This window comes from Diplotaxodon limnothrissa, linkage group LG23 (genome assembly GCF_057381915.1).
Source record: "Diplotaxodon limnothrissa isolate DT_005_m linkage group LG23, D_limnothrissa_male_GT1.1, whole genome shotgun sequence".
In the NCBI taxonomy this organism is placed as follows: Eukaryota; Metazoa; Chordata; class Actinopteri; order Cichliformes; family Cichlidae; genus Diplotaxodon; species Diplotaxodon limnothrissa.
The window spans coordinates 15,376,838-15,390,129 of NC_140617.1; the positions used below are offsets into that span (position 1 = coordinate 15,376,838).

General features: G+C 39.7%; 1 protein-coding gene across 1 annotated transcript; it reads right to left on the reverse strand.

Annotated features, from left to right (window-relative positions):
* Nucleotides 1-5,737: 5,737 nt before the first annotated feature.
* On the reverse strand, nt 5,738-8,426 carry glulb (glutamate-ammonia ligase (glutamine synthase) b). Its single transcript, XM_085348782.1, has 7 exons — nt 8,320-8,426; nt 7,767-7,950; nt 7,496-7,657; nt 7,266-7,412; nt 7,041-7,168; nt 6,754-6,953; nt 5,738-6,669 (listed from the first exon to the last, which is right to left on the reverse strand). The coding sequence occupies exons 2-7, from the start codon at nt 7,930-7,932 to the stop codon at nt 6,351-6,353; spliced, it is 1,122 nt and encodes a 373-aa protein (XP_085204908.1). The 5' UTR covers nt 7,933-7,950; nt 8,320-8,426; the 3' UTR covers nt 5,738-6,350.
* Nucleotides 8,427-13,292: the final 4,866 nt, after the last annotated feature.

Here is a 13,292-nt window from a genome sequence, read left to right on the forward strand (position 1 = left end):
ATGTAGGGAAATGGGAACTGTGGAGAAGAGGAAACCACATAATGTAGTTATTCTGTCAGAAGTATGAGACTGAGAGTGAGAGACTAAGCCATGGAATCCAAATTCAAGTCCCAGGGACCATGAAAGTTCGACTATCAAGCAAAAGTTCCCTGGTTTGAGCTTTGAAGGAGACATAAATCTTTTGTGGGATGGTATGGGACACATGTGGATCCCACACAGAGGGACCCAGTTGGGCACCCCACTGTAAAATTATAAACATTTTACATATTTTTACTTAGTGTAAATCACAAAAAAAAGTTTTAAACTGAGTCATTTTGTAATGCTGGTTATATTCTGAACTATTTCTTTCAGTCTTTTCACAGTCAAGCTGGTAAACACCTAGCAGCTGCTTCTCCAAATGTCTATGCTAAACCAGACAAAATCCCCCCTAGCTGTTTATACATATTTCATCAGGTACCAGTCTTGCAGAAAGTGTCAAGTCAGGCTTCAGGTGTATCAGTTTTAAATTGAGAAAAGTTTCCAATCGCATGTACCATTCTGTGAAACAACTAACACTAACTGATTTATTTATTTTTTTACATTTCAATGTATTCAGCTTATACTTGGGACTGTCACTTTTATGCTTTTCCATGTCTCCTATCAGCAGGTCAGCTGTGGTGGATGTGCAGCAAGAGAGCAAAACTGATTAGGGCACACATACAAAAACACAAAGCACCTCCTTGTCCAACCATAACTGACTTTTTTGTGCAGAGTTTGGATATATCTTGAACTGAGCCATGTTGTTTCCCATTATCCAGCTGGAGAATGTACCTTAGTAACTGTCTGGTGGAAGAAGATGCATCGCTTTAAGGTCACATTTAATCCTGGTGGTGAAGCCGGTTCTCTTTGTGCAACTGCTGATTGTTTGTTTAAAATGGCAGTGACGTTTGTCACAATTGGTGGTGGTCCAGGCTTCGTCCGTGCTCCTTCTCCCAGGGTTCTCTAACCTCTCTGTCTCACTGTGCTGCTCTGCTTTCACAGCTGCACAACTTTCCAACCATCAGACCAACCACATTGCAACGATTTCCAGAACATGTCCCCAAAACTCACCACCACGTGAGTTTGGGGGGGGGGCGGCAGTCACAACCAGTGTGCTGTCACCAATGACAGTGCTGATAGCTAGGCTTGAAGGGCCTCCATAGAACAGGAGATTGCATTTATGTGATGAGATTAGACCTAGCACGGACAAGCATGGTGCTTCATTTGCTGTCTGGACTACAGATATCTGATTAAACTGTGAACCTCTGGCTGAATTGCAAATAATAGTGTAATCCCACTTCTTTCTATGGAAAGAAGTGGGATTACACTATTATTATTTGTTTTGTGTACTATACATATTCCTCAACTGCCGCTGTTATGTAATTGCCTGGTATGGAAACCCAGCCCCCACCTCTCTTACACACACCAGATTGCTTGAGCTTACACTGTGGCTGCCATGGAAACAAAGCCGAAGGCGTTATCTTTCTCTTCACGAGACCTTCCTTCTGACCAGTTTATCTCAAATATCGTCATGTTGTTGAAGGAAAACTGACAAAATTACACACCTTTCTACAGACAGTCCACCGGGGTTAAATAACATAAGGAGTGGCTGTGCTTGTAATACAATAGGACAATTCAATAGGTTATGAAACAGTATATATGCAGCAGAATAAATATGCACGTACAAGGAAGCTTGAGTATGTGCTGATGGTCTCGAGCTGTAAGGCTTGTTTGTGGAAACAGATTTTTTGGTTTTTCCTCCACTATATTTAACTAAAACAAAAACTATATAAAAAAAGACAAAATATGCTGTAAGGCAGTAACTTAAAATGCCTCTCTACAAGTGCTGGAACATTTCCTGAGCTTGGTTGCTGAGCATGATTTAAGGAGGCCAATGCGTGTGATTTGAAGTTCTTGTTTGGCAGTAAGCTCTTAACTAAATTGAATTTGGTGGGTTCTAAAACTCCTATCACGTGTATTACTGTAAGCTACATGCACTTTGGCTCCACTTTTCTTAAAGGCATCTGAGCTCAGAACACCATATTGAGCTGAATAGAAACTGACAGTTGAATCCATATACGTTAACTGCTTATCCATCCATTGTTGTGTGGCTATCCCAGCTGTCACAGGTAGAGAGGTGGGGCACACCCCGAACATGGCACAAGTCCATCTCAGGGCTTATACAGAGAGATAAACAGCTTGTAATTTCTTTAAATAGTCTTCTACACTATTTCTCCAGGCTAACTGAAGGGCATTCAAAGCTCTTCTTTAGATTTTGGCTGCCTCAAATCCAGGTAGGCATTCAATGCATTCGCAGTGAGTTTGAGATTACACTGAAAAATAAAGCCATTTCTAATTTCCAGATGGTATTGCATCGTGGATCAGAATTTGATGATATTTTGATGTGTTCATAATTCCATTAGATTTGACAGTAGATAGATTGACTGAAGAGCCAGATGCATCTCTCCAGTCATGTGTCAGGTCTTTGCTGGATTTTTTTTTCCTGTTTCTTAAGGACATAACTTTCAGACACTGTTTGTCTGCTGTAGATAGCTTTTTTCCCCACTTGCCACTTCTTCTGTCTTCCGCTTGTCCAGTTTTCTACATGTTTTTAAGGACGCATTGCACACCATACTGAGATATACAAAGTTTTCAGCTGATAGGTCTTTATGAAACACATTGTTGGTGCACCATTCTGTTTTATTCTTGTGAAACTGTATAATCTTTGGCATTTTTTAATAGATTCAGTTAAAGAAATTGGAACAAATCACATGTTTTTGTGACAGGCTGCTGGTAACAAAATGCCTAAGCATACAGTTTAAACTGAGTTTTTTGCTAATTTGTTTTATGGTGCAAGGAGTGGACTGAACATGAGTGAAAAAGCAGCCGATGTCCAGAAAAACTTGGAAAAAAATTACAAGAAAATCTGACCACTTCGATGCAAAATGTAAAGAGCCATTATTTTAAGGGGAAAACTGTGTCTAAGAAACTGTGAAAACCGCTACTGTTCTGGCCATCTGTTCTGAAAAAAGCATCCTCACTGAATGAAGCAGGTAGTTAACATGTTTTACCTTTTATGCCCCAGGTGTTCACCCCATGAACCTTGGAGAAAGTATGTTTTACAGCAGGTTTAGCAGACCAGAGCACTCTTCCAGACCAGCTCTTGGTCATGGTTTAATTTTCAGCAAGTGAAGCATGGCATGAAACGAACTTCCCAGGCCACCCGTGTTTATGATATAGCCCCTCAAAGCTAAACTAAACTATGTTTCAATTTAGTTCTGTCCTAGTCATTTTAGACACACAAGTCAAAATCCATCTAAAATATTAAAACAGTAAAAACGAACTCCAACAACATAATGGCAACAATGATATAATGTTGTTGTCTGTATGTTTTATAATAAGTTATCACCAGGAAAGTTCTGGGCTTGAATCTCCTGGCGTGCTTGGTTTGCGTTTTCACCCTGTGTATGCAGTCTCCTGCAGCAAAGACACACGTGTTAGGTCAACTAATGATTATTAATTGGCCAGACATGTTTACAGGGTTGATAATGTGAATAGAGTTAGTAAAAAACTTTAAGTGGTCAGTAAAACTAGAAAAGCACTTCATAAATGCCAGAACACCATAAGTACATAAGGTCATTTGTTCCAGTGTTTCCAGACAGAAGAGGAATACTATGTGTCTCTCAGTAAAGGCCCTTATCATTACATTTTCACAATCCATTACTCGTCAAAAGTAATGTATGCAACAGATTCATGAGCAAAGGATAAATGGTGGAAACGATTCTAGTTACAAATGTGGCATCCACATGTTCTTTTTTTTAGCAGGATCATGAATGTGTCATGAAATCTCAGCTGAAGTTTTGCAGTTTTTTACAATAAAGTGGTGAATGGTAGGCTATAAACTGGCTATTTTAAAATTGGTTAATAAAATTTGAGCACCTGAAGGTTTACTTGTACAGAAGTGACAAAAAGTTTGTTTTTCTGACGGTGTCCTTTAAAAAAAAAAAAAAAGTGCTATTGTGCTTAAAACTCATACCCAACATGGTCTAACTTTCAAATAATGTTGTCAACAATACCGGATAAATAAACATCTCAGGGTGCTTTATATTGTGAGGTGAAGAGAGAACACCAAAGATGAGAAAAGCCACAAAAAGCAAACACTTGGCCTCAGTGGAGAGGAAAAACTCCCTTTTAACAAAAAGAGATCACCAACAGAATCAGACTTAGAGAATACTGGGAGTACTGGTTGGAGGTGGGGGGAGGAGCATGGAAAGATCATGATCAGCAAACAGGACAAAAACAAACTACAGGAGCGAAAGTACAAAAGTTGGATATTATCGTTATTATGATTGCTTCCCAGTTAAAGTTAAATAACACCATACTACAAACCACAATCTGAACAGTTTCTGGGGAGTTGTTCCAACTTTTAGGAGACAACAAGAGTAATTCATCAAAGTATGATACATCAGATGGTAAATACGTCACTCCAGTTCTGTACATTTGGAAAATATCGTCCACATGTAAATAAAAAGTATTTACCCTTTCAGACCCTGTTGGTCACTAGGAAGGTTCAGATGTGTTTCACCCAGTCTAACTTTCCACTAATACACGCTCCATAGCTGATACATGAGGATTCCTCACGCTTTTGACTTGATAAACATTTACCATGATTAATTCAAGTCAAGCATTTTAATGCATCCAGTAATAATATGTGTGTTGTTCATAACAATTGCTGTGTGACACATTATCAATGCTTCATATTTGCTTTGAATCTCCTGTCACTGCAACAATAGGGCCTTATGAACAACGAAAGGAGGGAGGACTCTATCCAAAGCCATGCATGTTTCAAATCTTTGCAAATTGATTTTCATGGGGGAGTAACATAAACAGACTAGCGGCTGCCCGACAGAAAAATTTAATACACTTCTGCATGCTTTGAGAAAACGATAAGCAGTCGTGCAAAGCAGAACTGAAAGTGATTTGTGTAAACCATGAACAAGATGGGGAGAGGATGACCTGAGGAGCTGTCATGTCAGGACTAAAAGTTTGGCATCAAATCCACACTGAGCATCGAGCACTCTTATTTTGGCAAGTAAACACGTTTGGCATGTGCGTGTAGGGAATAACTCACTCTCATCAGCTCAGGTTTATTACAAAATGAGAGGCACCATATGTGGGTCTACATTGTGGAGGTTTTAATTGAATTTGAATCCTTAGTACAGTATGCATGTGCTTTTTAATGGAGCAATGGAGATTAGTAGTCAGCCTTGCTTATTAGTTCAAGTTGTGTAATGGTGACACAATTTGAGCCATTTCTTTTTTATTATGATAGCTAAATAGTATTGTACAACTTCTCGAAATGAAGCGCCTTCCCTTTTCCATTGAATTGCTGGTCTTTAGACAGACTTTAGTACAAAGGCTGCAATCCTGTCTTTACTTTCTCAACCTACTTTAAGCCTCTAGCTTATCAAAGCTTGTGATTAAAACAGACCAGAAAGACAATCACACACTATTTTTGGACAGGCCTGTGCTAGAGTGAAATCTACTGTGATGTCCTTAGCACAATCAGTGTGTTCAAGCTTTAACATGAAATGATAAACCTACCAAAACCACTCTAAAGGTTCAGCGTAATCTTGTGCTTGAGGTTTTAAACTGAGAAGGGGAGTGTGGCTGTAATTTGTCTAAATTAATCACAGTTTGTTAAACATTACAGTGCATTTTCCCTTAATAACAGTCACATTTCAGGGATTCGTGTCAGCTGACAGTCCTGTGTCATGCGAACTTGTTCCTGTTGGAATAGAACTCCAGATAAAATGAAGTGTGTGGGATTAAGCTGCAAACAAGGCATACATAAAAATGTTAGCAGTTTATTAAAGAGCGCAACAATTACAATTGTAAGAAGAGATAAAAACAGACATGCATAGTTTTATAAAACCTACAAAAGTAAACTGGCTTACATAGTAACCTTACCCATCCACAACCACTATCGAGACAGAGGCCAAGATTGCTTAAACATTCAAACGCCTTTGGGTTTTTGTCCTTTGGGGAAATGTAACATGAGCTCCAGGAAAACTCTGCTGTACTTAAATTTCCTTTAGTACAAGTTAAACACATTGTGTTAGTGTGCATCTATACAAACGATCAGCTACTGTGACACAAAGACAAAATGTGGCAGTGTTTGTGTCAGTTGAATTCACAAAGAATGCAGGAATACTTAAATCATTATTTCATGTTTCAAGTAGAAATTTCAAAAAATAAAGATTGGTTTGTCGAGTCTTGAAACAGACAGAGCTAAATACAGTACTGCTAATGATACTTTTGTTTTAAACCGTTCACTTGCTGTAATTTGCGGGCTCTTCGCCCTCTTCTTTGAGCAAACATGTGCGCACCAGTGCCTCTGTGACAGCGTAAGGATCGCAGTTAGCGGATGGGCGACGGTCCTCGAAGTAACCTTTCTTGTCTTGCCCCACTGAGCGAGGAATGCGGATGCTGGCCCCACGGTTGGCCACGCCGGCTGAGAACTCATCAATGCTCGAGGTTTCGTGACGACCAGTGAGACGTCTGGCGTTGTCGAGCCCACCCTTGGGATCGTAGGCCCGGATGTGATACCTGTGTCTTTTTGCCAACTTTTCAATGGATTCCTCGATGACTCTGAAGATGAGAGTTAGAGTTAGAAACACACCAAAAACCCACATTTCATTTATTAAACTTAACTGACTTTGAATTCATCCTTACTTAAGCCCGCCATCCTCTCTCATCTCCTTTGTGCTGAAGTTGGTATGGCAGCCAGCTCCATTCCAGTTCCCTGGGATAGGCTTGGGGTCAAAGGACACCACAACACCAAAATCTTCACAGACTCTGTGAAGGATGAAGCGAGCAACCCACAGGTGGTCTCCCATGTCGATACCTTCGCAAGGCCCAATCTGGAACTCCCACTAAAACACAACAAAGGCGGCATTATTAACAGTTACACTAATAATTACCGGTTTTTACACACTGCCTTTGTCATGATGGAAAATTACCTGTGCCGGCATGACTTCAGCATTACTTCCATAGATCTGAACCCCAGCATACAGACAAGCTCTATAGTGCGCCTCCACTATGTCTCGTCCGTACGCCTTATCTGCCCCGACTCCACAGTAATAAGGCCCTGATTAAGTGGAAAGAGACTAAACATTAACACTCAGCTGGGATTACTGATGTATTATAATTCAACAAAATGAGCCAAGTTAGAGGCCAACATTCACCTTGTGGACCGGGGAAGCCGTTGGAAGGCCAACCAAAGGGATGTCCATCTGTGCCCAGGATAGTGTACTCTTGTTCCATACCGAACCATGAGTGGTTGTTTTCCACCATGTTCATAATCTTCTTACAGGTGTATCGGAGGTTGGTCTCTGTTGGAACAGAGTCAGAAATTAGCTAAAACTTAAGACTGCTTAAAATCTCATGACGCCCCGGTTTGTAAATTTCCACTCACCTGCTGGTTTGCGGTTGTACTTGAGCACTTCACAGAGCACCAGCTTATTAGGGTCTTTTCTGAATGGGTCCCTGAACATGGCAGCAGGAATTAGGTACATGTCACTGTTGGAACCCTCTGACTGGTAGGTGCTGGAGCCGTCAAAGTTCCACTCAGGGAGATCTGGCAAAAAACAACAACAACCCTGTTCAAAAACCTTCTTAAAACATGTCGCCATCCGTGCTTTTTTATTTTCCTGAATCATATTGATCATACTGGAACTACATCTTACCTTCTATTGTCTTGGGTTCAGAATCCAGAGTTCTGGTCTTACATCTCAGTCCCTCTCCAGATCCATCTATCCAAATGTACATGGCTTGTACCTTCTCCCCCTGAGGGAGGCTCATGTACTGCTGTTTAACTGCTTTGTTCAGTTTTGAACTCGCTGAGGTGGCCATTTTCTTGACCCTGAAAACCTACAGAGATAAATGGACGCATGATGAGCTTCAATTCAGATCAATGTGTATGAAGGCATGTGTAAAACAGCAGGCAGGATGTCAAAAATATACACAGAACACAGGTAAGTACACCTAAGTACCTAAATGCAACTGAAATCTCCATCACGACTGATTATACAACAGGTTCATCTGTGATCAACCGGCCTGATCGACTATTGCTCTCACACAAACAGCTGTTTACTAGGAGCTCGCGCAAGTGGAAAAATACAACACAAGCGCAAATGGACGTTAGATGCAAGTTAACACTACTATCATTGTTTTTCCTCGCACGCACAAATTCTAAAAGTATTTAAAAAACGATTCGATTCAATTAAAAAAACGACTTACCTAATGTTAAGTGTAAGAAAATATTAAAAGATGTACAGAGTCTATGGATGTGTGTTTCCTGTGTAGGTTTCTATTGTTGTTCATTCCTGCTGCCCCTCACCGCGTCCCCTGTTGGATTTATAGTCCTGCTCGAACCACCTGATTGGTGGAAGGAAAACGTGATCAGCCCGTGACGCGGAGGAGACGTGTGAGCGAGTGTGTTTGCTCTCTGTGGCTGTGGCAGCAGATAACAAAAGGAGAAAAAAAATCACTACTTGTTCATGTTTCTCACATGAGCGCGTGAAGGCACTCCCGTGGTTAAACAAAACAAACCGGCTTAAACTGTAACACGCCACTCCCGTGGTTAAACAAAACAAACCGGCTTAAACTGTAACACGCAAAGTGGGTAAAACGACAGTTTTCATCCACAATGAGTGTCGGCTGGCCTTGGAGAAGCGATAAACAGCATTGCGCCCTCCACCGACTGCTCGGTGTACTGAAAAGATCAGGCTGTTCCCAAAGGTTCACATGTTTGGGAATCATTTAAAGCAAGGTAACATATAGGGACCATTTACCACACGTGACCTATAAATCCGATGAAATTCGCATTTGCAAACCCATGAAAATCGTTTCATGTTATGCATTTTGTCATTTAATGATGTGAAATATCTCACAAGGTTTGGACCTTGTAGTGACGCCCTAGAAAAGCTGATTGCGGTGTTGCAAACACTGCTGTTTTTATGGGAGGTTAAAAGATTTAGCAACACTGAGCAGTTCTGTTGTTTGACACTGTCTTACATGCTGTGCTGCAATGCTTTACCACACCTACGTGCTACACATGTAAATATAGTACAGTACTATTGAAATTAATATTGTGGGATTTATAACACTCAGTTAGCTAGTTACTACCTTGGGTTTAATATCGGCACATGTACATATGACAAAATAACCAGTGGTAACAAGTTTTCGATTTTAAATAGGCTATATAAATTTCAATGGGAGCAACAGGACGGTCAAATGTCGCTGAATTTACTACAGAGCAGGACGGATTGTAGGGTAGCAAACATAGTCAGAAAACACGTTTTCAACACAGCAGGTTACCTGGGTGTAATGTTTTTCAGCTAAAAAGAAACATGGTCCGACTCCTACCTATGTAAAGAGTAACTGAAGGTTAAATGCAGCTAACATGTCCTGTTTTAAGCCAGGCACTTACACCTCTGCTCCGCTGCATCTCAGCCACCACCGCTCTGGCAGAAAGGGGCTAGAGCCAGAATAGGGGAGAGGCGAGCTGGAACAACAACAAAAAAAGTAAGAAATATTTGGGGGTGCTTTGAAATGGGCTAAAAACGCCCCTGGTTGTAATCTTTTTTTTTTCTTTTTTTTTGTAAATCTTCAATACAACTGCTCAAATGCCCCACATGTGCCAGTTTCTACTGAAGTTATTTGTTGTGCAGCAAAAGTCACACTGAAGTATGGAGAATTTTCTTTGATAATTGATTGATTAATGTATACAGTTCTAAAAAAAAAGAAGAAGAAGAAGAAGAAAACTGCATATTACATTGTGCATATTATGTTCATATGTACAACATTTTTATATTCTTGTGCTCTACTTCGCATGACTCACAGTTCAAAATAATCTTTATCTTATACTGGGCCTAGTTGTGGTATCTCAGTTCATCCACTTTCGAAAGCAAACCGTTTTTGCTGTTTAACTCTACTAATGTGGATTTGCATGATTCACATTTTGAAATAATCATTATTTTATACTCCTTGGTCCAGCCCTTTAAATCATCCTCGGTCTGAAACAAGTCATTTTAGCTCCTGTCCCTTTGAAGGTAGTCCCTCCACCATCACTGCCAGCTATATTTCCTCTGACTGGTTGCCCCTCATAAGCAGAAGATGGGTGGGTCTCTTAGAGCCAGAGTTTTTGTGTCTGAGATGACCATCATAACAGATCCACTGTAACTTTGAGAGGATTTGTTTTTCTATGTAAGAGTAACAGAAAATTTGGAAACCAGCATATGTTCACTACTGAGAAGACGCTATCAGATTATCAAATGTTCCTAATTAATTTTTGTCAGTTAATTATTATTTTGATTAAGCATTTATTTCAGCTCTTCATTCGGGTACCTGGTTGCCTGGGGAAATTATGAACTTAACATTTTGCTCCAGGGCACATTATGAGGTTAATCTAGCCGTGCTCCAGTACAGAATCGTATCATTTGCATCTGTGGGACAATCCTAGCTGCAATGATCAACAGAAAACCCGTCTCCAAAAAATGAGAGGAAGAAATTATGTGTTTTTGTAACAGGCCGTTTGTAGCAAAGTGCACCTTTGAGAATTGGTTCTTTGCTAAGCTGACTGACTGTTATATGTAGACACATAACTAGTTGTTGAGGTAGATGCCTTTGAATGATTCATAGGTCAAGTACAGGTCTTAAGCTGCTTAACATACAAAAAGTTTCATCTGAAAATGGTCAGGTAGAAGAACTGGAATGAAAATGAGTGTAAAAAGCAGCCAATATTCATAAGGAACACTTTGAAAGACCTTCAGAAAGCCTGGAGATGTATTTCTCAAGACCATTTTGAAAACGACAAGAAAGTCTGACTCCTTGGAAGCAAAATATAAAGAAAGGAGGGGTGTATCAAGACTTCTGGATAGTACTGTATATGCCTGCAGGGACTTTCTCAGCAACAAACATGCTGTCTTTTTAAATTTAGACCTCAGACTTTCTGTTTTCTGTTAAAAAAATAGCCAACTTATACATTTGATACATTAGATGCCTATCTTCTTAAATACATCTTTCCAACAGTCAGCATGACATACAACTTTGGGATCTGCACTTGATTTTTTAAGTGGTCTGAACCAGTGGTTAGCAGACCACAATATGGACCCTTGCTAGCATTTTCTTTCAACCACAAAATAAATAAATAAATCGTATGATAATATAAGACTGTAGACAACACAATCCACCTTCTGGATTCATAGTTTATGTTAGGAATTTAAAAAGAAGATTCACAGTTATTGACCTCATTTATTGATAAAATGGGAGCTATAGCTTCCCGTATATTGCACGAGAGTCCCATATTAGGCTTGAAATAATGAAAAATGACTGAAATTATATTCACTCACAAAACAAACTATAATAAATATTTTTTAGTTTTCACTTTCTAAAGGGCTATTTGGAGGTAATGTAACCATGACTGGTTCACGCGTAGTTAAGGAAGACACTCTGTTACCTCACTTAGCAGGAGTATGCATTTCCCTGTTATTTTTGGCCATCATATTACAAAATGTGTTTAAGGTTTAATAACCTAAACCAATTTATATTGGTTGTCAGCCCCAAACGTCTTTTATTGGTGCCAGAATTATCCATATGTGTGGAAAAACATGGAAGAAATGTTGTGACATATGCATAACCTGATTTCAAATTTTAGAAATAGTTAAACTAACAGGGCAACTATTAAATTAAATCTAAACATGTTTGAATAAAACTCTGAAACAACAGTGACACAAGCAACTGTCTCTAGAACTAGCTTGGATTAAAATTCACTGAAAAGAAAAACTGAAAACAAACGTTTAAAAAGTTGATAAAACTGTACAGCTTTGACTCGAGAACAAAAAAGAGAAAAAAGAAGTTCATGGTCGACCTAGGCACCGATGACTGCAATCTGCCTAGGCTGCAAAATGAGCCCAAATCATCACCCCTCCAGATGCTTTACAGTTGATATGAGGTTTTTGTTCTAAAATGCTGTTGTTGGTTTTCTATAAACATGGTGCTGTGCATTATGGCAAAATATCATAATAATTCATCAAGTACTTCTTGTTACTACTTATCCTTATCCTTACTTATCCTCTTACTTCTGATGGAAGCAGGAAAGGTAGGCTTTATTTTTCCACACATGTTATCTAATTTTAAGTCATAGTAGGGACCAGCTGATTTTTATTAAGTCCAGATATATAAAACCCAAGCAGGTAGTTGCATCAGTGTTTCAATATTTATATGTTTTATGTACGTGTGGTTTGGTTATTTGCCTTTTGGTTCAAAGTACACTGAGAGAGGTCTTCTTTATTAGTGATTAATAGTATTTTTTTTCATATTAATGTATTTCTTTCATCTAATTGAATACAATCTATATGTGTATGATTGTCAGTCCAAAGAGGGAGAGAGGAAAGCATATAAAAATATAGCAGGCTGACATTGAAACAAGAAGAAAAGGAAAGACAGTCAGCACCAAGCACCAAGGAGACAGTCAGAGAGAACTCAGGACAACTGGAGACATTTAAGGATGCAGGGACCGACAGATTCAGGGAAGAAGTCTCATTGTGATGAGTAAAGTTTATGTTGCCTGGCTGGGCAGCTCTCTGGGTGCTCAGCACCCCCAAAGCTCTGATCCTAGAATCCCCCCTGATTACAACTAAGGTTAGTGAAGAAAACAGGTCTGAGGTCAGAGTGCTCCAGCAAGCAGAAAAAAAGTATTTCCAATTGGAGCTGTTTCAACAACAATTACAGCACGAACATCTAATTTGAATACACGTCACCAGTAAAACGCATCTAGACCTGTCACTGTGCATAAAAACAGGGATTGGGAAGACACATTATATGACGTTTCAGATATGTTTTTACATGTTTACCTGTCAAAAACAAAAGGCCTTATCTGTTGTTAAAAGTCATCTAGGCAGAGCAGGTCTGAGGTCAACACGTTCTCACTCCCAAAGCCTATGGCTGTCTCCCAATTCAGGGTCTGCAGCCTTATTAAAGTACGCAGCCTCAACGATCCTCAAGGGCCGCGTACTCAAAGACCGCTAAGGCCGGAAGTGCGAGGCTTGTGAAATGGGACGGTCTAGCCTCCGTTGCGCTTATACTGTTGTTTGTCAATAAAGTTTTAAAAAAAAAAGCCCAGGTTGCGCTGCCCAGGTTGCCTAGCAACCATGATACTAACCACTGGAAACGTGTCATAGCTTTGTTTGACAGAAATGAAGGAGAAAATC